At 37.7% G+C, this 27,082-nt stretch overlaps 1 protein-coding gene across 1 annotated transcript in view; it reads right to left on the bottom strand.

Annotated features, from left to right (window-relative positions):
- KCNK2 (potassium two pore domain channel subfamily K member 2) overlaps positions 1-26,881 on the bottom strand; it is a 240,679-nt gene extending 213,798 nt beyond the window's left edge. Inside the window, exon 1 of the mRNA XM_025366351.1 lies at positions 26,462-26,881. Coding sequence (XP_025222136.1) covers positions 26,462-26,495 — 34 coding nt within the window. The 5' untranslated portion in view covers positions 26,496-26,881. The remainder of the gene's footprint in view (positions 1-26,461) is intronic.
- Positions 26,882-27,082: the final 201 nt, after the last annotated feature.

Genomic DNA, 27,082 nt, shown 5'->3' on the forward strand with positions numbered 1-27,082 from the left:
GGTACATGTGCATAACGTGCAGGTTTGTTACATATGTATACTTGTGCCATGTTGGTCTACTGCACCCATCAACTCGTCATTTACATCAGGTATAACTCCCAATGCAATCCCTCCCCCCTCCCCCCTCCCCATGATAGGCCCCGGTGTGTGATGTTCCCCTTCCTGAGTCCAAGTGATCTCATTGTTCAGTTCCCACCTATGAGTGAGAACATGCGGTGTTTGGTTTTCTGTTCTTGTGATAGTTTGCTAAGAATGATGGTTTCCAGCTGCATCCATGTCCCTACAAAGGACGCAAACTCATCCTTTTTTATGGCTGCATAGTATTCCATGGTGTATATGTGCCACATTTTCTTAATCCAATCTGTCACTGATGGACATTTGGGTTGATTCCAAGTCTTTGCTATTGTGAATAGTGCTGCAATAAACATACGTGTGCATGTGTCTTTATAGCAGCATAATTTATAATCCTTTGGGTATATACCCAGTAATGGGATGGCTGGGTCATATGGTACATCTAGTTCTAGATCCTTGAGGAATCGCCATACTGTTTTCCATAATGGTTGAACTAGTTTACAATCCCACCAACAGTGTAAAAGTGTTCCTATTTCTCCACATCCTCTCCAGCACCTGTTGTTTCCTGACTTTTTCATGATCGCCATTCTAACTGGTGTGAGATGGTATCTCATTGTGGTTTTGATTTGCATTTCTCTGATGGCCAGTGATGATGAGCATTTTTTCATATGTCTGTTGGCTGTATGAATGTCTTCTTTTGAGAAATGTCTGTTCATATCCTTTGCCCACTTTTTGATGGGGTTGTTTGTTTTTTTCTTGTAAATTTGTTTGAGTTCTTTGTAGGTTCTGGATATTAGCCCTTTGTCAGATGAGTAGATTGCAAAAATTTTCTCCCATTCTGTAGATTGCCTGTTCACTCTGATGGTAGTTTCTTTTGCTGTGCAGAAGCTCTTTAGTTTAATTAGATCCCATTTGTCAATTTTAGCTTTTGCTGCCATTGCTTTTGGTGTTTTAGACATGAAGTCTTTGCCCATGCCTATGTCCTGAATGGTACTACCTAGGTTTTCCTCTAGGATTTTTATGGTATTAGGTCTAACATTTAAGTCTCTAATCCATCTTGAATTAATTTTCATATAAGGAGTAAGGAAAGGATCCAGTTTCAGCTTTCTACTTATGGCTAGCCAATTTTCCCAGCACCATTTATTAAATAGGGAATCCTTTCCCCATTTCTTGTTTCTCTCAGGTTTGTCAAAGATCAGATGGCTGTAGATGTGTGGTATTATTTCTGAGGACTCTGTTCTGTTCCATTGGTCTATATCTCTGTTTTGGTACCAGTACCATGCTGTTTTGGTTACTGTAGCCTTGTAGTATAGTTTGAAGTCAGGTAGCGTGATGCCTCCAGCTTTGTTCTTTTGACTTAGGATTGTCTTGGAGATGCGGGCTCTTTTTTGGTTCCATATGAACTTTAAAGCAGTTTTTTCCAATTCTGTGAAGAAACTCATTGGTAGCTTGATGGGGATGGCATTGAATCTATAAATTACCTTGGGCAGTATGGCCATTTTCACGATATTGATTCTTCCTATCCATGAGCATGGTATGTTCTTCCATTTGTTTGTGTCCTCTTTTATTTCACTGAGCAGTGGTTTGTAGTTCTCCTTGAAGAGGTCCTTTACATCCCTTGTAAGTTGGATTCCTAGGTATTTGATTCTCTTTGAAGCAATTGTGAATGGAAGTTCATTCATGATTTGGCTCTGTGTTTGTCTGTTATTGGTGTATAAGAATGCTTGTGATTTTTGCACATTAATTTTGTATCCTGAGACTTTGCTGAAGTTGCTTATCAGCTTCAGGAGATTTTGGGCTGAGACAATGGGGTTTTCTAAATATACAATCATGTCATCTGCAAACAGGGACAATTTGACTTCTTCTTTTCCTAACTGAATACCCCTGATTTCTTTCTCTTGCCTAATTGCCCTAGCCAGAACTTCCAACACTATGTTGAATAGGAGTGGTGAGAGAGGGCATCCCTGTCTTGTGCCAGTTTTCAAAGGGAATTTTTCCAGTTTTTGCCCATTCAGTATGATATTGGCTGTGGGTTTGTCATAAATAGCTCTTATTATTTTGAGGTACGTTCCATCAATACCGAATTTATTGAGCGTTTTTAGCATGAAGGGCTGTTGAATTTTGTCAAAAGCCTTTTCTGCATCTATTGAGATAATCATGTGGTTCTTGTCTTTGGTTCTGTTTATATGCTGGATTATGTTTATTGATTTGCGAATGTTGAACCAGCCTTGCATCCCAGGGATGAAGCCCACTTGATCATGGTGGATAAGCTTTTTGATGTGTTGTTGAATCCGGTTTGCCAGTATTTTATTGAGGATTTTTGCATCGATGTTCATCAGGGATATTGGTCTAAAATTCTCTTTTTTTGTTGTGTCTCTGCCAGGCTTTGGTATCAGGATGATGTTGGCCTCATAAAATGAGTTAGGGAGGATTCCCTCTTTTTCTATTGATTGGAATAGTTTCAGAAGGAATGGTACCAACTCCTCCTTATACCTCTGGTAGAATTCAGCTGTGAATCCATCTGGTCCTGGACTTTTTTTGGTTGGTAGGCTATTAATTATTGCCTCAATTTCAGAGCCTACTATTGGTCTATTCAGGGATTCAACTTCTTCCTGGTTTAGTCTTGGAAGAGTGTAAGTGTCCAGGAAATTATCCATTACTTCTAGGTTTTACAGTTTATTTGCGTAGAGGTGTTTATAGTATTCTCTGATGGTAGTTTGTATTTCTGTGGGGTCGGTGGTGATATCCCCTTTATCATTTTTAATTGCGTCGATTTGATTCTTCTCTCTTTTCTTCTTTATTAGTCTTGCTAGTGGTCTGTCAATTTTGTTGATCTTTTCAAAAAACCAACTCCTGGATTCATTGATTTTTTGGAGGGTTTTTTGTGTCTCTATCTCCTTCAGTTCTGCTCTGATCTTAGTTATTTCTTGCCTTCTGCTAGGTTTGGAATGTGTTTGCTCTTGCTTCTCTAGTTCTTTTAATTGCGATGTTAGAGTGTCAATTTTTGATCTTTCCTGCTTTCTCTTGTGGGCATTTAGTGCTATAAATTTCCCTCTACACACTGCTTTAAATGTGTCCCAGAGATTCTGGTATGTTGTATCTTTGTTCTCATTGGTTTCAAAGAACATCTTTATTTCTGCCTTCATTTCGTTATGTACCCAGTAGTCATTCAGGAGCAGATTGTTCAGTTTCCATGTAGTTGAGCGGTTTTGATTGAGTTTCTTAGTTCTGAGTTCTAGTTTGATTGCACTGTGGTCTGAGAGACAGTTTGTTATAATTTCTGTTCTTGTACATTTGCTGAGGAGTGCTTTACTTCCAATTATATGGTCAATTTTGGAGTAAGTACGATGTGGTGCTGAGAAGAATGTATATTCTGTTGATTTGGGGTGGAGAGTTCTATAGATGTCTATTAGGTCTGCTTGCTGCAGAGATGAGTTCAATTCCTGGATATCCTTGTTAACTTTCTGTCTTGTTGATCTGTCTAATGTTGACAGTGGAGTGTTGAAGTCTCCCATTATTATTGTATGGGAGTCTAAGTCTCTTTGTAAGTCTCTAAGGACTTCCTTTATGAATCTGGGTGCTCCTGTATTGGGTGCATATATATTTAGGATAGTTAGCTCTTCCTGTTGAATTGATCCCTTTACCATTATGTAATGGCCTTCTTTGTCTCTTTTGATCTTTGATGGTTTAAAGTCTGTTTTATCAGAGACTAGGATTGCAACCCCCGCTTTTTTTTGTTCTCCATTTGCTTGGTAAATCTTCCTCCATCCCTTTATTTTGAGCCTATGTATGTCTCTGCGTGTGAGATGGGTCTCCTGAATACAGCAGACTGATGGGTCTTGACTCTTTATCCAGTTTGCCAGTCTGTGTCTTTTAATTGGAGCATTTAGTCCATTTACATTTAAGGTTAAGATTGTTATGTGTGAACTTGATCCTGCCATTATGATATTAACTGGTTATTTTGCTCGTTAGTTGATGCAGTTTATTCCTAGCCTCGATGGTCTTTACATTTTGGCATATTTTTGCAATGGCTGGTACCGGTTGTTCCTTTCCATGTTGAGTGCTTCCTTCAGGGTCTCTTGTAAGGCAGGCCTAGTGGTGACAAAATCTCTGAGCATTTGCTTATCTGTAAAGGATTTTATTTCTCCTTCACTTATGAAACTTAGTTTGGCTGGATATGAAATTCTGGGTTTAAAATTCTTTTCTTTAAGAATGTTGAATATTGGCCCCCACTCTCTTCTGGCTTGTAGAGTTTCTGTCGAGAGATCTGCTGTGAGTCTGATGGGCTTCCCTTTGTGGGTAACCCGACCTTTCTCTCTGGCTGCCCTTAAGATTTTTTCCTTCATTTCAACTTTGGTGAATCTGGCAATTATGTGTCTTGGGGTTGCTCTTCTCGAGGAGTATCTTTGTGGCGTTCTCTGTATTTCCTGGATTTGAATGTTGGCCTGCCCTACTAGGTTGGGGAAGTTCTCCTGGATGATATCCTGAAGAGTGTTTTCCAACTTGGTTCCATTTTCCCCCTCACTTTCAGGCACCCCAATCAGACGGAGATTTGGTCTTTTTACATAATCCCATACTTCTTGCAGGCTTTGTTCATTTCTTTTTCTTCTTTTTTCTTTTGGTTTCTCTTCTCGCTTCATTTCATTCATTTGATCCTCAATCGCTGATACTCTTTCTTCCAGTTGATCGAGTCGGTTACTGAAGCTTGTGCATTTGTCACGTATTTCTCGTGTCATGGTTTTCATCTCTTTCATTTCGTTTATGACCTTCTCTGCATTAATTACTCTAGCCATCAATTCTTCCACTTTTTTTTCAAGATTTTTAGTTTCTTTGCGCTGGGTACGTAATTCCTCCTTTACCTCTGAGAAATTTGATGGACTGAAGCCTTCTTCTCTCATCTCGTCAAAGTCATTCTCCGTCCAGCTTTGATCCGTTGCTGGCGATGAGCTGCGCTCCTTTGCCGGGGGAGATGTGCTCTTATTTTTTGAATTTCCAGCTTTTCTGCCCTGCTTTTTCCCCATCTTTGTGGTTTTATCTGCCTTTGGTCTTTGATGATGGTGATGTACTGATGGGGTTTTGGTGTAGGTGTCCTTCCTGTTTGATAGTTTTCCTTCTAACAGTCAGGACCCTCAGCTGTAGGTCTGTTGGAGATTGCTTGAGGTCCACTCCAGACCCTGTTTGCCTGGGTATCAGCAGCAGAGGCTGCAGAAGATAGAATATTTCTGAACAGCGAGTATACCTGTCTGATTCTTGCTTTGGAAGCTTCCTCTCAGGGGTGTACTCCACCCTGTGAGGTGTGGGGTGTCAGACTGCCCCTCGTGGGGGATGTCTCCCAGTTAGGCTACTCAGGGGTCAGGGACCCACTTGAGCAGGCAGTCTGTCCCTTCTCAGATCTCAACCTCCGTGTTGGGAGATCCACTGCTCTCTTCAAAGCTGTCAGACAGAGTCGTTTGCGTCTGCAGATCTTTCTGCTGCTTTGTTGTTGTTGTTGTTGTTATTGTGTAGCTGTGCCCTGTCCCCAGAGGTGGCGTCTACAGAGACAGGCAGGTTTCCTTGAGCTGCTGTGAGCTCCACCCAGTTCGAGCTTCCCAGCAGCTTTGTTTACCTACTTAAGCCTCAGCAATGGCAGGCGCCCCTCCCCCAGCCTCGCTGCTGCCTTGCCGGTAGATCACAGACTGCTGTGATAGCAATGAGGGAGGCTCCGTGGGCGTGGGACCCTCCCGGCCAGGTGTGGGATATGATCTCCTGGTGTGCCTGTTTGCTTAAAGCGCAATATTGGGGTGGGAGTTACCCGATTTTCCAGGTGTTGTGTGTCTCAGTTCCCCTGGCTAGGAAAAGGGATTCCCTTCCCCCTTGCGCTTCCCAGGTGAGGCGATGCCTCGCCCTGCTTCAGCTCTCGCAGGTCGGGCTGCAGCAGCTGACCAGCACCGATCGTCCGGCACTCCCCAGTGAGATGAACCCAGTACCTCAGTTGAAAATGCCGACATCACTGGTCTTCTGTGTCGCTCGCGCTGGGAGTTGGAGACTGGAGCTGTTCCTATTCGGCCATCTTGCTCCGCCCCTATATATTTTAAATTCACTAACAGGGAAACAGAAACTGAAGTAATAATAAATGATCACTTAAACCCTATGAGGCCAACACAAATTTTAAATAGTGATAACGCTATTGGTAGGGATTTGTGGAACAAAGCATTTTCTACATTGCTGCTAAAAATGTAAATTGGTACAGCTTTTTAAGAAAGCAATTGGGCAACATTTATTAAAATGTAAAAATACATAAGCCTTTTGACCAAGCAATCCTACTCCTTGGTGTATATTCCGTAGAAATGCAGCTGCCAGTAAGTAAGGACATGTGAATTCAGATGTTTATTGCAGCACCCTTTGTAGTGGCAAAAATATGCACATAAAGGAATAAACCATGGTAATCCACAGCACAGAATATTATTCAGCTACACTTTCGGACCTAATGGATTTCCAGAAGTTATTACTGATTCAGAAAAAAGTAAGATGCATGAAAAATTGTGTACAATATGGTTTATTTCTGTAGTGTAAATATTGACAAAAACATACCCACATATATGTGTATATGTATGCACATAAGTATATCATGTGACATAAATTTAGGTAATCATTTGAAATAATACAGAATAATACATATTAGGCCACATTAGTTAAGGGGGTTTACAGTTATCAATATTCATATTACTTAAAGTAAATGGCATGGCAGAGGTAAATATAGGAGAGTGAAGACAGAGAATAAGGCAAAAATAAGGAAACAGAAAAAGGAAAGAAAACGTTATACTGTAAAGAAAGCCTTATAATAGTATCACTTACATAAAAGTATAAAAGTCTGTGTGTATGCATATTTTCTGACCTGAAGGAGCAATGTATAGCACCCTTATTGAGTGTGCTCTTTTAGAGTACTTTATATGTCTAAACTTAGTTAACCGTCACCATAATCCCACAATAATATTCAAAATATTATCCTCATTTAACCAATGAGAAAACTAAGAGGTTAAATAAGTAAATTTATGAAGAGTTACATGATTATTTACCTCCGGGGTTTGGATCTGAACCCAGGCACTATGACCCTAAAACCTTGGTACTTAACCATCGGATAGCTCAGCTTTTAACGAATTTATGTCCAAGAGATATTATAAGGCTAAATTCACAAACTGCAACATAATATGTATAATACAGCTTTATTTCAGTTAAAAAAAAAAAAAAAAAACTCCTGTGGATATGTAATGAACATATGTTTTATAGACATATGTTTGAGCAAGAGAAAGATGTAGTTTAGTCCATAGGCTATTAAATGTGTTAGTTCTGGTGGGTGGAGATGGATATAAAGACAAGAGTGGGGCAATTGGTTTTGGTTTTATATACCACTAAAACATGTTTGATAAGTACCCAGATAAGACAGATAAGTACCGTCTCCTACACAGTGTATAAAAATTAATTGCTGAGATGTTTCGTTTTGTTTTTCTCATTTAGGGCTCTTTGATATTTAAGCAACATTTGTTCAATGGGAATTTCAGGCATGAAAAGCTTTATAAAGGAGGTGGCACTTAGTACACAGGTAAGATTTTGAGATGTCAGAACAATAACATGAGAAAAAAAATATGGCAAAATATTGCAAGACACATATATATATTATATATATATATATATATTTTTTTTTAGACGGAGTCTTGTCCTGTCGCCCAGGCTGGAGTGCAGTGGCGCGATATCGGCTCACTGCAAGCTCCGCCTCCCGGGTTGGCGCCATTCTCCTGACTCAGCCTCCCAAATAGCTAGGACTACAGGCGCCTGCCACCACGCCCGGCTAAGTTTTTGTATTTTTAGTAGAGACGGGATTTCACGGTGTTAGCCAAGATGGTCGCTTTAAGCCTACTCCTTCAATAACCTGAGCTAGAGCAAGTGTCTTTGTATGAAAGCAACGTTAGAAGTCGGAAAGACGGCATAGACTTACACAGCCTTGAATGCTAGGATTAGAAACATAATCACTGCATAAGTGAACTGGGCTTCTGCAAAACTGGACCTCTTAAAACTGTGCGCTAACCCTGTGAGAGGCTTATACGGATGCAACCTTGACACCTAGGATGCTCCTAGCCTTGACTCCAGCCTGCAAGTCCTTGACCAAATACTGACCCCATTCAAAGATTGTTTTATTCCATGTGTCTCTTGTCACCCTTGTTCCACAGATGCCTACGGAACATCTGGTAGTTCCAGTGAGTCCACAGGGTGTCAGGTGTCAGTGCAGAAGCACTTGCTCCACTCAGATCCCTATACCTGCCTTAGGAAGTTCATGCCACCCTACTCCGCCAGAAGCAAAATAAATGCCCCATCCGTAAAGCCCACGTTTCCTTTCTCCTGCCTACTCCTTGGCAGCAGCTTTACTTCTGCACCCTGCCTGATTTTCCTGGCAATGTTTAGGAAAATCCTTAGAGCTAGGTATGTAGATTTCATTCTTCTCCTCTTTTGTGTCCTAATGACAAGAACATTAAAGGGAGCAAGGTGAAGTGGAGGGGAGACAAAGCAAAACAAATAAAACAGAGCATAATGTAAGATTTAGGTTGGACACATCTCAGATAAAAGCTGTATCTAAACCAACATAGCTTTGAGCCACCTCTCATGCAAATTTCTTCACCTGAAAAGCCAAATGTTTTGCAAACCAAAAATTTTATTTTTAAAATTGTGCAATTGTTCTGCATCACTGCCATTATTGATGAGAATATATATCAAAACAAATTCAGGAATTTGGTGCTTATGCAAAGACGTTTGCCTGGTTGCTGGACTTTAGCTAGAAGAGTCTTCAGTGCCAAATCAGTTTATAACATGGTCAGGCTCACTAACTAGGGCACTCAACTGTTGATTATGATTGTTATCCAGTAATTTAATGTAAAATACTCTTGCCTCTTTCCATGCTTTAACTGCTTTAATGTAACTCAATTCACAGTATAAAATGATGTTGAAGTGACATACTTATGGCTGAGGGGCAGATTTTAAAAGGTGATTCATTAAAGGATTACTGAACTGGCACATTCAGTTATGCACAGCTGGATTATATGGCAGGGTTCTCTTTGTCAAGAAGAGTGCACAGGAAGATACCTTTGTAGTAGAGGGCTGACCGGAGCCCAAAGAGCTTATGTATTTCCAAGAATAAATTTCCTTCTCTCACCATACAGGAAAAAAGATACAAAAAAAAAAAATATAATAAGCCTTAGAGAAAGTTCCTAAAATGCAAGAAGGGATTTTTTTGGAAAGGATTTATACAGTTGTTTTACAGTAACAATAGCTCCATTAAAACAAAAAGCTCGTATTTCAGGGCCACCTACTTCAGTTTCAAAATCTGCAGGCTGTGGAAATCCCATGTGTCAATAGGCATACTGTTCATACTGTTCATATTGTATCACTGAATTGTTTCTTTTCATTTCTAGTAATTCTTTTTTACGCATGTGATTCTAACCCCACTAATAAAGTCTCTTTTAGATTCACCCCCTCTGGGAAGGAAAGAAAAAGGAAGGAGTAAATCACTGACTTTCACTTTAAAACTCAAAGTCCTTGCATAAACATTAAAGTGGTGAAATCCAGGGTTTGTTTTTTTCTTTTCCATTTTAGATAAGATAAAGATTATCTGGGCTATAAAAGAAGAGAAAAATCAGGGAGAGGCAGATTAGATGTTCCTGGGTTTTTGGGAAAGGGCCATGTACCTTCCCCAAACCCTAAGCCAAGTTAGGCAGAAGGAAGGTTGCACATCTTCAGACAAGTTTAGGGATTTGAATGGAGGCCGTGACCTGGAACTTAGTAAGGGAATGCATTTAAAAAAAAAAAAATATCCCATGCCCTCCTTGGCATGATAGCATTTGAATAGTAATGGCTCCATAAAGTATTCAGCCAAAAAAGGGCTGAGACAACTTTGAAAATCCCCTGTGGACCTAGAATGGCACAAGAGAAGAGCCACACATGTCTCTTGTCTCACAAGAGAAGCTCATAAATTGCCAAGCAGATTTGAAGAGATCTGATACATAGGGTAAGGAAGACATGGTTACAACCTGTGGAGGACTCAAAAACAAGTGATGTCACAGCAAATACTTCCAAGGCAGATGTCAAAACAGCCACACCAAGCTCTTGGGCCTCTTAAAGCTCTACAACCCAGAAGAAAACGTTGGATTTGGGAAGATCCTGAATTGACTTGGAAAAGACCTTGAAACAATGGAAGAAACTCCAAATTGACTGTATTAGGGTGCTCCAAAGAAAGAGAAACAAGATGATAGTTAGATGGATTAGATAGAGAGATGATAGGTAGATAGATAGATGAGAGACAGACAGAGAGAGAGAGAGAGAGAGATACATAGATAGATAGATGATAGGAGGGGATTTATTATGGCAATTGGCTCATGTGATTATGGAGGCCAAGTCCCACAGTTTGTCATCTGCAAGCTGGAGAAGCAAGGAAATTGGTGGTATAATACAGTTGAGTTCAAATGCCTGAAAACCAGTGTAGCCAATGCTGCAAGTCTCAGCCTGAGGCTGAGGCCTAAGAAACTGAGTGCTGCTGGTATAAGTGTCAGAACCCAAAGGTCTAAGACCCTGGAATTCTGATATTCAAGGTCAGATAAAGATGGTTGTCCCAGTTCCAGAACAGAGGGCAAATCCATCTTTCCTCTGCCTTTTTGTTCTAGCAAGGACCTCAACAAATAGAATGGTGCCTGCCCACCTTGGGTAAGGGCAGATCTTCCTTCCTCAGCCCACTGATTCAGATGCCAACCTCTTCTGGAAACACCCTTACAGATGTGTCCAGAGATAGTGCTTTACCAGCTATCTGGTAAAGCACCAGAGAGCAAAGGGTCTTTTTTGGATGGGTTTCTTTTTTCCATGTTGAGAGAGAATTGCACCCCACAAGTGTTTACCACGTCTAGCCAGCTTCATCTTTCACCTGCAGTGGCCCTGAGCTCTCCCTCTCTATGATTCTGCTCTTGACTCCCTCAATCCATTGACCGCTTAGCAGGCAGGATAATCTTTTAAGAACGCTATCTGGGTAACACTTAACCCAGTCAAGCTGACACCTGTTATCAACCATCACATTAACCAAGACTGAATTTCAACCAGATGAAACGGGGAACTTGAAATATAACTTAAGTTCACTTGTAGGAAAATGAAATCATATTTCTTAAACAGTTGCATTTGTAAGCTGAGAATTGCAGGTACTTAACATGACTACCTGAAGCATAATTTTTCACTGTCTAAACATAGGTGAAAATTACTGTAAAGTTAAAAAATATGTTCTTAATATCTAATACCCAACTCTCATCCATCATTGAAAATATGAACTCTGTGTGATTTAAAAACTATTAATCATTTAAAATAATTGAAATTATCGTCTTCCCACCACGACTGAATTTTTTTATTATTATACTAGAAGATTAGAGGTAGGCAGACCAGGAGATTTATAAAATGAAATTGAAAGGTGATATCCTATGTATGACATTTTACTTGAAGAGTCTTTGATCACAATAATGTATCTGACAGTATATGGTGAGAACGTAGCATAAAGTATAAAGCAAACTCTAATTTACACAACCAACTAAGCATCGTTTTTCAGTTGTCACACTGGAAAACCATTGAGATCTAAAGGCATTGAGGTTTGGCCCAGCATAGTGTCTCACTCCTGTAATCCTAACACTGAGAGGCTGAGGTGGGTGGATTGCCTGAGCTCAGGAGTTCAAAACCAACCTGGGCAACATGCTGAAATCTCGTGCCTACTAAAATATAAAAAATTAGCTGGACATGGAGGCGCATATCTGTAGTCTCAGCTACTCAAGAGAGTGAGGCACAATAATCGCTTGAACCCAGGAGGCAGAGGTTGCAATGAGCCAAGATTGTGCCACTGCACTCCAGCCTAAGCTACAGAGTCAGACCCTGTGTCAAAAAATAAATTAAATAAAGAGATATACTGAGGCTCAACATATTTTTGGGATTCCTCTTTCGAAGTTTGCTTCTGAGACAGTATATGAGACCCATAAGAAAATAAGGGTTATCACAAATTTAGAAGTCACTGAAGAAGTCTAAACATCTTTGTAGCCAGACTTTATCTTTGATTATTAATAATATTTTTAAGCTTGATACATTTGTTCAATAGATTTGGTCCAAAGCATTATTAACAGAGTTCACAGCACAAAGCCATCCTTAAAGAACGTTTGAAAACATCCAAAGCACCGCACCTCTGAAAGAAACCTAATGAATTACCAAAGGTTTGGCAGAAATGGTAGAAAATGGATAGTCACCCAACAAGGGAAAAAAGGGATAATTAATGCTATGAACTTTGATGAATAGATCTATAATGACTCAGGGTGAAATAAATTATCTTGTTTATTCTTTTTTTCTCTTAAATACAATATGGTAAAATTAAATACAATGTATATATTGTGGTCCCCCTGCCCATGTACCCTCTATATCTAAAATGCAACTTGAAATTTTTGAAAACTTGTAGTCTCCTTTTTAAAAACAGAACAATAATTTTGTGCCAAAGAAAGGAGGAAAAGCATAAGAGCGGCAAGGCAGCTAGAATGTTTCTTCATGGAGAATAACCAAGCATACCAAAAACCAGAGAATGCAAGAGGAGACGATCTATAACATGTCTACAATAAATCTCTTTAACAATCTTTCCTTGCCTCTCCAAAGAAGGGATTGTATGTGGCACTTCTGAATGTTGTCTATTCTCTCCCTCTAATTCCAATCCCATAGAAGGTGAATGAATTGAAATGTATTCCAAATGAAAATAGTAAATATGATCCAATATTCATGAACAGGATGAGTTTTAAATATTTAACAACCATGAGCGCATAGACACTGACCATTAGGAACAGATGGGACAACTAATGGACACTAGCCATTAACTGACATTGTCATGAACAACTGACATTGTCATATCGGGTGTCTCAGCTGATTATTGGCCCTGTTCATCGGTGTTTCTCTAGGGGAGAATAACTCCTTTTTACACACAAACAGGTTTTTTTCTTTATGTGTGAACTCAGTAAGAAACACAAAATCTCTATTGCAACATGCTTTCTTTTGAAGGTCTATAGCTTGCATCAGAAAAGGTAAAAACAAAGTATAATAGAAAGCAATTTTATCTGCTCAGAAGACTTTAAAAGCAAAGTGATATCACTCTACTAGAAAGCTGTTCTTTGAAGAGGACCTACCAATTTTTTATTTTAAGTATAAACATTACATAGAGTCTAGCTTCTGTTGGAGAAAACCAGTTATTGATAACAGTGGAATAAGGACAAGTGGGCTCATTTTATCAGATATGTAGGACATGGCAAGTTATGAAGTTACTCCAGAGAGCAAAGGGTCTTTCTTGGATGGGTTTTGTTTTTTCCATGTTGAGAGAGAATTGCACCCCACATGTGTTTACCAGGTCTAGACAGCTTCATCTCTCACCTGCAGTGGCCCTGAGCTCTCCCTCTCTATGATTCTGCTCTTGACCCCCTCAATCCACTGGCCACTTAGCAGGCAGGGTAATCTTTTAAGAACGCGAATTTGATCATGATCCTTACTTGCAGGAAACTTTCCAGGAAGTTCTCATTATGTTTATTTTTTTATTTTTTTGAGACAGTGTCTCGCTCTGTTGCCCAGGCTGGAGTGCAGTGGCACGATCTCAGCTCACTGCAAGCTCCGCCTCCCGGGTTCATGCCATTCTGCCACCTCAGCCTCCCGAGCAGCTGGGAATACAGGCTCCCGCCACCACGCCCAGCTACTTTTTTGTATTTTTAGTAGAGATGGGGTTTCACCATTCACGGGATGGTCTCGATCTCCTGACCTCGTGATCCACCCGCCTCGGCCTCCCAAAGTGCTGGGATTACAGGCATGAGCCACTGCGCCCAGCCTCTCATTATGTTTAGAATTGAAAGACCAAATCCTTAGCATGACTAAATGATCCTGAAATGACTGGCCATGCGTAATTCACCAACCTCATTTTGACCCTCTTTCCTGTCCACTCACTTGTCTCTCAACACACAGGACTGAATTCTTTGATCTTCAGACTGTGCACATATACTATCTGTGGCATTCTCACTGGCTCTATCCTACTTACCCTTCATTTCCATTTAACTATTGTTTTTAAAGAGGAGTTGCCTGAGTCTCTAGTTAATTATTTTCTTATCATCATGAACTCATGTATTTAAATATTTGACAGATTTCCATTTATTGCAGTTATCCTGCTCAAATCGTCCCACTAATAGTGGCCTTTTAAAATTGGTTCCATAGGCACGAACCAATCACAAGAACCTATAATTAGTCATGAGAGCTTCTTCACTATCCAATGTAAGGTGTTCCAGGCTGATATTCTACATTTCTTGATCCACAATTGGACCCATGCATTTCTCAAAGATGTTTAGATTCTTTCAGTGGGAAAATGACAAAACCACCACTTTGATGCTAAAGATTCTCATTCGCAATCAAAATCACAATTTTAACACCAAAGATTTATTTTGCTACTGGATGTCTGGTAATTTTTTTCTAGACCTTTATAGTGGACGTAGCTGGGAAATATATCAATATCTACATCATACATATTATTACATACATACTTTATTATATGTGTTCTTAATTGTGCATATGCAATTTATGTAAAATTATTAGCCACTAATTATTTGCAGACTACTTTTCTTTCATTCTCTCAAAATGCACCTCCAATTGAATACTTGATGTGTGTTATTTTTTCATTCTTTACCAGTTTTCCAAGGAGTATTTCACACGTATCTGCTCACCGTTTTTGGCATTTCATGTTATGTCTATTGAACACTATTTATTTACTTCAATTGATGAGTAAAAATTATACATATGTGGTATATAACATAATGTTTTGATGTATGTATACATTGTGGAAGGGCTATTCAGGCTAATTAATATATGCATTACCTCACATACTTGTTTTGTGGTGAGAACACAAAATCTCCTAGTAATTTTCAAGTATACATTATTAGCTATAGTCACCACGTTGTACAATAGATCTCTTGAATTTATTCCACCCATCTAGCTGAAATTTTGTGTCCTTTGACCAATATCTCTCTAATCTTCCCAAACCCCAGTCTCTGGTAACCATCATTCTATTTTCTGTTTCTATGAGCTCGATGTTTTGAGATTCCACATATAAGTGAAATCATGTAATAGTTACCATCTCTGCCTGGCTTCTTTCATATAACACAATGTCCTTCAGTTTCATCCATGTTGCACAAATGATAGGATTTCCTACTTTTTAACAGCTAAACAGTGTTCTATTGTACATATACCACATTTTCTTTATCCATTCATCTGCTGATGGACACTTATGTTGATTTCGTACCTTGGCGATTATGAATAATGCTGCGATAAACATGGGAATGCAGCTCTTTGATAAAATGATTTTCTTTCTTTGGGGCATACACCCAGCAGTGGGATTGCTGGATCATATGATAGCTCTATTTTTATATTTTTGAGGAACCACAATACTGTTTCCAACAGGGCTGTACTTATACACATTCCCTCCAACAGTGTGTAAGAGTTCCCTTTTCTTCACATCTTCACCAACACTTGCCATTTTTCATCTTTTTTGATAATAGCCATTCTGATAGGGCAAGGTGATATCTCATTGTGGTTTTAACTTGCATTTCCCTAATGATTAGTGGTATTAAGCATATTTTTATATACCTGTCTGTATGTCTTCTTTTGAGAAATGTCTACTCAGATCCTTTGCCTATTTGTTAATTGGGTTATTTGTTTTCTTGCTATTGAGTTCTTTGAGTTCCTTACATATTTTGAATATTAACCCCTTATTAGTGCATGGTTTGCAAATATTTTCTTCTCTTCCTTACATTACCTCTTCATTCTGTTAACTGTTTCCTTTGCCATTCAGAAGCTTTTGGTTTGATGTAATTCCATTTGTCTGTTTTTGCTTTCATTTGCCTGTGCTTTGGGATTCATATACAAAACATTGTCCAGACCAATGTCATGGAGTTTTCCCATGTTTTATTCCAGGGGTTTTACAATTTCAGGTCTTATATTTAAATCTTTAATCCATTTGAGTTAATTTTTATATATTACGTGAGATGAGGGTCTAACTTTATCCTTCTGTATGTGAATATTCCGTTTTCCCAACATCATTTATCAAAGTAACTGGCCCTTTCCTTGTTGTGCATTCTTGGCATCTGTTAAAAATCAGTTGACCATAAATTGGTAGATTTATTTCTAGGCTTTGTATTCTGTTCCACTGGTGTATGTGTCTCTTTTTATGCCAGTACCATGCCGTTTTATAATTACTATAGCTTTATAGTAGATTCTGAAATCAGGGAGTGTGATGCCTTCAGTTTTGCTCTTTTTGCTCAAGATTGCTTATGCGTTCTTATTGCATCCTCTATATCTCTTAACTCTTGTATTTTTCTTTTTTTTTTTTGGTCTCCATATGCTCCATGCTCTGAATAGTTTCTTTAGACATACTTTCCAATTCATTAATCCTCTCTTTAGTGTTCAACCTATGAATTGAGTTTTGTATTTCAACTATTATATTTTAGTTGCTAGATCCCTAATTTGTTGTTCTTTGTTTTTATTGACTTTCAGTCATGCAGCTTGTTGCCTTGGGTATTCAGTAAGTTTTGATTATACATACACATTTTGATAGTGAAACTTAGTTTCACTTGATTGTGGGGGCCTAACCTGGAAATGCTTTTCTCTAGAAAGAGGCTAGAGGGATTACTGATCTGAAATCACCTTAGCTTCCTTCCAAGGCTTTTACTTAAGGGAGAGATTTCCAATTGAGACAGAGACCAGGCTCATGATCTCTGCAGTGGTATTGGTATTTGCCTCCAAGCTAAGCCTCAATTTTACGTTTGCTCAGTATTATCGTTTCAGTTCACAGTTATTTTTCTTTGCTTTTACTTGTTCCCCTTGGATCTCATCTAGTTTCTGCTAACCCTTCAATACATTAAAGATCCTTTTTGTAACTTTTTCAGCTCTAACACAACAAAGAATCTACAAGTGCTGTCAACTGAGAGGGAGTCAAAGGTGATAAGAAAGAATTGATGCTCCATGGTCAAAATGATGCCGGGAGCACATGTCTCTGTCACTGAGATTTTTAACAGAGAAGAAAAAATTTCCACCCGCTAACCATGGGCTCATCTAGAAATTAATTATCCATCTCAGGTCATGAATGGATACAGAGTTACCTGCCAAAGACCCCAGAGCCTGTATGGTTTATGTGGAAGCCTCAATTTTATGTGGTTCAGACATCTCAAGCTAAAAAGCTGACATGAAAAATGGCTTAGAACCTGCTAATTCAATCAGATATGATCTGGGGTTATCAAAAATCACTCCATAGAGAGGTAACCACAGCCAGTGCACACAACGGACTAGAGAGGAAATTTTTCCTAGCAAAGTGAGGAATTTAAGGATATAACATGAGGGAGTCTGATATAGAAAAGAAATTCCAAAGACCCAGACCCCAAAAAAACAGAGAATTCACATCTGAGACACTAGAGGTAAGAGAGAAATTGGAAAGGAGCTTTAAAATAGTTATGTTTAAAATGTTCAATATAATGTTTAGTGACTTACCTGATGTCAGCCCGCTCACAAGTTCAAACCAGACAATCTAAGGGCAGAGTTCACCTTCATAACCAGTATGATATGCTTTCCTGACCTCTCACATTGCACCTGGATGAAAGGGGCTGACTTCTACAATACTAGCCTATCTTACTCCAATTTTGGAGTTTAGAGCTCTCTCCCTTTAGCTAATATTCTTATATTTGACATCATAATATCATTAAAACAAATTACGGCTGTATTTTCAACTGGACAGAAAGATAAATATGGGTTTCCACCAACAGTGGAAAATTCATCTCTTTATGGAACTTACCTATTATGCTGCTCAGGATGGATGGAAATGCCAAAGGATCACACCCTTATCAGTTCATGGAAAAATCACCAGATGGACTCCTTGTATAAGTAAAACCTGATTACAGCGGGGTGGGAATGAGCAGTCTTCCTGGCTGGATATGGTTTCTTAATTCACATCACATTTGGATTATCATGATAAACAATCAATTTTTTGAACCCAGTTCATTAAACTTCATCAATTATGTGTTTCACTTGTTTTCCTTTATTACATATTTCTAGACTACTATCCTCTCTATGGAACAGTATTGTTCCACAGCTGATCATTTACTTCTCTCTGTTAATTTAAATTTAACACTGCAATACCATCAGTACATTCTGAGAGCCTTAAATTGAGAATTTTTGACATTTTTGAGGCCATCAATACACTGACACCAAGCAGGAGAAAGGCAGTACAGAAAAAGAAAACTACAGATGAATGCTTCTCACGTACATATATGTAGAATTTCTCAACAAAGTATTAGCAAATTTAATCCAACAGTAGGCAAAAAAGAGAAATGTCTTACAGTTAAGTGGGGTTAATTCTGGAAATGGAAGCCTGGCTCAACATTCAAAATTCAATCAATATCATTCACCATACTAACAAGCAATAGGAGAAAAAAAATCACATGATCATATTAAATGAGGCAGGAAAAGCATTTGAAAAAACTGAAACTCATCTATAATAAACACTGTCAGCAAACTAAGAATAAGAGAGAATTTCCTTAACCTGATAAAGAGTATTTATTTAAAAAACTATAGCTAACACATGTAATAATGAAGACTACATCTTTTCCCACCAATATAAGGAAGAACACAAAGACATTTGCTCCCGCAACTCCTATTTGGCATAGTACTGAAACCCTAGCCAGTTCAACAAGGTAAGTAAACGAAATGAAAGGCACACTGACTGGCAATGAAGAAATAAAATTATCCTATTCATAGATGTCATGATTGATATAGAAAAGCTAAATAGTTTTGCAAAAGCCTTCTAGAACTAAGAAATGAGTTTAGCAAATTTATAAGACACATGTCAATATGCAAAAATCCATCCCACATATATGTATATACTAGTAATGAAAATTGGAAACAGACATTTTTCAAAGTTCCATTTATAAGGGCCCAAAAAATGACATGCCTAGATGTTAGTCTAACAAAAGTATGCAAAATCTGGTGGTTTTCAAAGGGAAATCAAAGGAGAGCCAAGTAAGAGAAATCAAGGAAGAGCTAAATAACGCTCACTATCTTCTGGAAGGCTCAGTATTGTTTAGATATCATTTTTTTCCAAATTTGTCTATAGATTTAACACTTATCCCAGTTAAAATCCCGGCAGGGTTTTCATAAATACTGTCAAGTTGATTCTAAAATTTGTGTGGAAAGATAAATGACCTAGAAAACATTTTTTTTAAAGAAGAACAAATTTAGAAGATTCACACTACTTGATTTCATGACCTACTCTGAAGTTATATCAGTCAAGACAATATGGTATTAGTAGTACTAAATTATGGTATACAGGTCAACTGATTTTTAGTACAAGTGCAAAGGCAGTTTTATAGAAAAAGGATAATATTTCCAACAGATTGTGTTAATACAATCGGACATTCATATGCCAAAAAAATACATACCTTGACCCACACCTCATATCTTATACAAAATTAACTTGAAGTGAATCACAGATCTAAATGTAAAACACAAAATTACAAATATTCTGAAAAAAGAAAACACAAAAGAAATTTTTCATAAATTTGAATTAGGAAAAAATTCTTAACTATGACACCAAGAGTATGACCCATAAAAGAAAAAAGTTGATCAATTGTACTTCATCAAAACTAAAATCTTTTTCTCCATAAAAGATGGCTAAGGGAATGAAAAACACAACTTAGTGAAAATACCTGAATCACAAATCTAATAAAGGGCTTAAATCCTTAATTTAAAATGAACTCTCAAAACCAACAATAAGAAAGCAAATGTCCAGTAAAAAAAAATAATAATGATGAACGAAACTGGGCAACATAGCCAGACACTGACTCTACAGAAACAAACAAACAAACTAACTAACTAACTAAAAGATTAGCTGGGTATGGTGGTGTGCATCAGTAGTCCCAGCTACTTGGCAGACTGAGGCAGGAGGATCACTTGAGCCCAGGAGTTACAGGCTGCTGCTGTGAACTATAATTGTTCACTTCACTCCAACCTGGGTGACAGAGTGAGACCCTGTCTCAAAAAAAAAAAAAAGAAAGAAAGAAAAAGAAAAAAGATTTGAACAGATATTTTACTAAAGAAGATAATCAGATTGCAAATAACACATGAAAAGATATTCAACGTGTTAAAACCACAATGAGATTCCACTATACACCTGTTTGAATGGGTAAGAGGAAAAAAAAAAACCAAAAACACATCAATACCAAGCACTGGCAAAAATGTGAAGTAACTAGGACCCTTGCACCCTGCTGGTGGACATACAAAATGGTCAAGCCACTCTGGAAAACAGTTTGGTAGTTTCTTATAAGTTATATGTACATTTATCTTACGATCTTCAATCCCACTCCTAGGTATTTAGAAGAACGAAAACTCGCATTTATACAAAAAAACTATGTTCAGAGCACATTATGTTAAGAGCAGCATTGTTCCTAATCATTAAAAACTGGAAACAGTCTGAACATTCTTCACTGGTGTTTTATTGTACCAGAATTTCTCTGGTACAACAAAATGCTTCTCAGCAATAAAAAGAAACCAACTACTGATATACACACAACAACAACAAGGATGAATGTAAATGCATTCCTCTAAGTGAAAAAAAATCAGACTTAAGGCCGGGCGCGGTGACTCACGCCTGTAATCCCAGCACTTTAGGAGGCCAAGGCGGGTGGATCATGAGGTCAGGAGATCAAGACGGTCCTGACCAACATGGGGAAATCTGTCTCTACTAAAAATACAAAAAAAATAGCTGGGCGTGGTAGCACGTGCCTGTAGTCCCAGCTACTCGGGAGGCTGAAGCAGAAGAATCACTTTAACCCAGGAGGCAGAGGTTGCAGTGAGCCGAGATGGCGCCACTGCACTCCACTTCTGCCTGGGCAACAGAGTGAGACTCCATCTCAAAAAAAAATAAAAAAAAAATTCAGACTCAAGGCCAGGCATGGTGACTCTGGCCTGTAATCCCAGCACTCTGGGAGGCCAAGGCGTGTAGATTGCTTGAGTCCAGGAATTTGAGACCAGCCTGGGCAACATAGCAAAACCTCATCTCTACTAAAAATATAACAAATTAGCCAATGTGGTGGTGCGTGCCTGTAATCCCAGCTACTCGGGAAGCTGAGATGGGAGAATCATCTGAGCCCAGGAGGTCGAGGATGCAGTGATCCAAGGCAGTGCCACTGCACTCCAGCCTGGACAACCAGTGTGAGACCCTGCCTCAACAAAAAAAGAAATCAGACTCAAAAGATTGTAAACAGTATGATTTCATTTATACTAAAATTCTGGAAAAGGCAAAACTATAAAGACAAAAAACAAATAAATTGTCCCAAGAGTTTGGGATAGGAGAGGTTTTGACCACAAAGGGGCAGCACAAAGGAATGTTTTTGGGGTGAAGGAACGGTTCTATATCTTGATCGTGGTTACAAGACTCTATATCAAAACTCATAGAACTATACGCACAAAAAATAGTGAATTTTACTTGATGTAAATTTAAAAGTAACTTAAATATATATTTAATACAATATTATATATATTTTATTATTCTGTTTACATTATGTAATGTATAATGTATATTAGTTAATATAAAGTAATTTAAATATATATGTATACAAACATACACACACACAAAAAAACAAAAAACAAAAATCTGTGTCCTATGAACAGAAAATCTTACGCTGAGGGAGTGAGGTTCCTATACCCTTCTCAAAATTAAAACCAACCTTAAAAACATGAAGGAAAAGAAGTGAGAACTCAGGCTCACACTACTCAGAACTCTTGAAAGCCAAGGTATGAAAAGTTGCTGGTTGCTTTTTACACATTGCAGTTCAATTCACCTTGACCTCTTACCTCGGGTTTCGAAAGAACAAAAACAGCCTAATGGAAACAAAACACTTTGGCGTCAGGATATTTAATGACTTGTAATCGCACCTCTATTAGCTCTGCTGCACTTATCTAACCTTAGAGTCTGTTTCTCTCACAGGAGGGAGGAATAATAAGGATAATACAGTCTGAGCTACGCACATGTCTTCTCTAAGATTCATTCAATGAAATTCAAAATGCATCTAAGCCCTCTATTCTGTGATTTCCTGTTTAAGCCTACATTCTTATGAAATGCCACCAATCGGAAGCATTGTACAGAATGCGTAATGTTAAGCTTTTAAATGAAAAGAAAATTAAAAACTGAACTAAAAGAATATTGCAAATACATAGCTACTCATGTAAAAAATTCAACACTTCTCTTCTAAATAACCTGGTGGCTAACTGGTGAAAAACATCTGGACCTGCTGCTTCATAGTTTAATGTTTTTCTCTTGCACCTGGCTGACACTCTCATTCATACCAAGGAAGATATTTGATTACTAGACTCAAATCAACAGATGTAACTGTGCCCCAAGCCTCAAAATCTATTCCTATTAAGAGGTAGTTTATCAGCTTTTGAGGAACTGTGAAGCATTGTTTTAGCTGATGTTGTCACTGTTAATTTGAGACACACACACATAAAATACAGTTGTCCAAGTCCATGTTATCTCAGCAGCCAGGAAAGGTAGCCAAGAGCACATTTGCAACTGACTCCTTCGTAAAATGAAAACTATAATAGAATAAATATGAATACCTTCATTTCTTGAAGTGTCTGGGATATACTTATAGTAGAGAAGACAGAGAATTCCAGACACTCAGGTTTTTCTGCGTACCTAATTGGGCCTGTACTCAAGTATACTATATCTTTTTTTGTGCCAGATTGCTTGGTCCTCTGTGGATGACACAATATAAAGTAAGAGTTAATTAGTTCTCAAGTTTAAGACCACTATTAAAGCATTAGAGAAGCAGGTGAATCATATTTTTCTGGATAAAAATCAAAGATGGCCATAAGACTCTTAAACAAATTATACTAGATGCAAAGTCTCATTACTCCATGTCCATTTTCATTGGACAACTCTGCTTAATTTCTGGGTTTATTATTCACATTATGCAGCAAATGAAGTAAACATAGCTTCTCTCTCCACTTCAAAGTGAGATAGAATGAATGATATATACATATGTAAATGGTTTTGTAAAGAAAATGGCACTATATCTGTGCAAGCTATTATTTTCTTTAATAGCTGCTGCTGACACTCTCACAAATACATGGTAATTTTCCAGATAGCAAATCTAACAGCTAGATTGTTATTTCATATCTGTGATGTGTACACGCTGCTTAAGCCAGTTTCAGTAGTAGTGTAAAAACAGTGGTTCTACCCAAGTGCTTTGCATATGTGTTTGGAACAAATTGACACAATAAACTAAAACATCAAAATACACTCCCCACCTAATACTGATTTTTGCAGACACCATAGAAAGCTACCATGGGAGACATTTTAAAGATGAACAGTTTCAGCACTTCAACTTTCAAAAAAAAAACATTTCTTCTGAGAATGACTGTTGGCTACAGTGGCTTTTCTGAGATGATTAGACATGGTTATATACCAAAGATGAAAGGGAAAATCAATTAGCAATGGCCAATCCGGTGTTTCCACTGTCTTAATCATCAAGGACTATAGAATGGCAAATCAAATTGATTTAGATCACCTACACATCTAAAGCATCTAAAGCAAAAAGAACACATTACTTTCTTTTTAAAAAAAAAAAAAATGCATTCTGATTGACTTACCATTTTTTACTGAATGTGTAGATTTGATTTACAGTTTTCTATTAGAAATCCAGTAGGTGGAGAATAGATATTTCTGTTGAGTTGCAGCTTTGAATAGTATTGAGCACAAATGAGGAATTTAGGTTACTTTAAACAGCTAGAATTTCTTGGGCCTCAAAGTTAGGAAGGTCCCTAAAGCCCATGTAGTTTAACCATCTTATCGCATGCTTACTATCTACCAAAAAGTTGACATTAATTATCTCCTTTAATCGTCACAAAAAGTAGAGGAGGGGAGAACTATTAATCCTGTTTTATATATGGGGAACCACAATCTTGGTAGTTAGGTAATTTGCCCAAGGTCACTCTGTTTATAAGTAGGGCGTCTGAAATTCCATCACTAATTTGACTCAAAATACGTGCTTTTTCCTCCTTGCTGAGCCTCCTTATCTACAACATTTCACTAGTGGCAGGGAACTCATTCCTCCTGGTGCAACAAATTTTTAGATAGCTCTGGCTATAGATATTTTGATGTCAAACAAGTAACCAGAAAAAAATATAGCATGCCATAAAAACTAAAGTTATCATTTGTCATCAATAACTACATCCTAATCCTGCTTGTGGGAGGACCTAAACCTACACTTTTCCTTTTGAAGACAATCTTCAAAATCATAATCATTCTACCATACCTTACTTGGCTTTCAATTATAATCAGATGGCTTCCTTTTCCTTAAAAAAAAAAAAAAAAAGACTTAGGACTTCTGTAATACTACGTCATTTCTTGATCAAGTTCCCAGAATTTTGAACAATAAATCCAGATGCTTTTAGCCTGAAAAAGTGTTCATGCAGATTATCAACCAACTTCCTAATTCTTAAAAGAACTTCCAAGCTATTCCTATAGAATGCCTTGTTTTAATTAGAATTGCATCTGAAAGATTTGCCTGGATTATTTTACCTGTAAATAGACTGAACAGAACTGTTAATGGGATAATTTAAATTTATATATTGTTATATGTGATGTTATATACATTTACATAATATAAACTTATCCAACATTAACCTTATATCCAATGTTATAGATGATTGTCCAAAAGTAGTTTACCTTAATGATAACTGTTGCTTAGTTGAAGTTGAGGTCAGTTTCTACCCAAAGGATTTCACCACTACTTCTAATCAGATGCAATCAAATCACATATACAGCATTTTTGTTTCCTACTTATGGTAGCAGAAGGACATGTGTTCAGTTTAGCACATGTCTATACTAAGTAACATGAGAAGAAATTAGAGTACTAGAACAGTGTTAGCTGGCACACGATAAGATGGAGATGGCATCTGTAGCTTGACCTACTCTCTCCAGCTCTCTCCATACCTTTTGTTTCTCTTCTGCCACTCTAGAAATTTGGCTCCAAGAGCTACTCAATTTAACTCCAGAGCCTTTTGATCGCTCACCTTCACCTCTGAGTTTATTTTCATGCCCCTTGGACCTAAAAAGTAGTCTTCATCCCATGAGGACTTGGCCAGTGTCTTGTCCAACCCATCAGCCTTCAGCAAAGGGGGCTCCAGAAATGCTGATTCCAAGTCCCAATGCCACAAACCAGAATCTGGACATGACATACTAATTGGAAATAAGCATATATATATATATAGAATTGTTCCCAAATAATATGTGGAACAAATTCTTCTGTATTTCAAGAGAAAAACAACCAAGAATAGCAATTAACCAGAAATTTGATTTTTGAGGAAATTCCTTATTGAAAAAAAGTGATATAATGTAATGCCATTATTATATAATTCTTGTTAAACAGAATTCAATCACACTCAAAGATAAATTCATAAAATTAAATCCTGCTGTAAAATGATTACTGTACCAACACGAAACGTGTCCTATTACCCAACACCAGCATTTATTCAGCATTCAAAAAATATTTATTTAGTACATACTATATGACAGCCACCCTAAAGATGGACTTTGCTACATTTAATATGTACATAGGATTATGGTTTTGATGAGTTTTATTCACATTTCTAAGACCACAACAGTATTCTTGTGAGGTAAGAAGTCTTACATAGAGACATCTAAATAATTTCAAATAAAACTACTTGCTAAATAAACTATGGAAATGTAAAAAGAACTTAGGTCTTAGTTCTCAAGATTTAAACTATAGTACCTTTTCTTCCCCATTTCCAAGATTCTAAGCCACCGCTTTCCCACTATATACATGGGATTCCCTCAGGAAATAACTAATATTCTAAGTAAACTACAAATAATATGTGTAAATCTGTATATGAACAAATTGATTACAGGACTAACCACAGCATGAAAGCAAAGTAAACATAAATTACCAGAATCTAAATGCAATGGAATTTATAGATATACATGTTGATCAATTTTTACATTGCCAGAAGTAATACATCACAGATAAAAGCCTGATGTAACATGCCTGTTGTATAAAACATGCCCGAATTAACGTGCAATTTATTTTGGTGTTGCAAGGTCATGGAAAAAATTCCAGAAACTAACCCTCTGTTGGAACCACCCAATGAGTTTAATTATAGACTTTTATATAATGAAGACTCCTTACATCAAATACTTGCTTGGAAATCTACTCAGCATAATCTAGAAATTTTGAAAACAAATAAGGTACTTGATTATTGCAAAGATACTCACAGTAGAAATTCCTTTTTGCTCGTGGGTTCATCATTTGGTGATGTTTTCATCAGGAGTCATCATGCTTTTGATCTTTAATGCCGTTCTTCCTCCAAGGTTTCTTGTCCGTAATTTCCAAAACAGAGTCACTTGTACTAACAAGCCATCGTCCCATACTGTTTCCTTTTTGTGTGTGAATGTTACCCTGTAGATCAGTTTCCTGTACAAAAACACTCAAAATGAACAAACTCTGCTGTATGCAAGTGAAATGTGCTACTCAAATCCTGTTTTTAGAGTTTGGTTCAGGAAGAAATTCCCTGATTAAAATGAAGAACTATATCCCAGTTGTTCCAGAGAATTTAAAAGACAGAAGTTTCTTCCTTATGAATGAGCATATCAAAGTTGCCAGCGTCACTTATTCTCACAAGTTTGTGGCTCAAGTATTTACACATGAAGCATCCATGTACTATGTGCAGGCTAAAGACTCTCCCAATTGCTACAGTAACAATATCCCAACTATATTTTCAAATCAGGCTTAGTATGCTTTGAAGTACATAATGTTTTCCATTCCTGAAAGGACAAAGAGATCTGCATTGTCAAAGTTTATTTTTAAGCTCATGTGCTTGCTAAGTGCAGTGGCAA

Source organism: Theropithecus gelada, chromosome 1 (genome assembly GCF_003255815.1).
Source record: "Theropithecus gelada isolate Dixy chromosome 1, Tgel_1.0, whole genome shotgun sequence".
Lineage (NCBI taxonomy): Eukaryota > Metazoa > Chordata > Mammalia > Primates > Cercopithecidae > Theropithecus > Theropithecus gelada.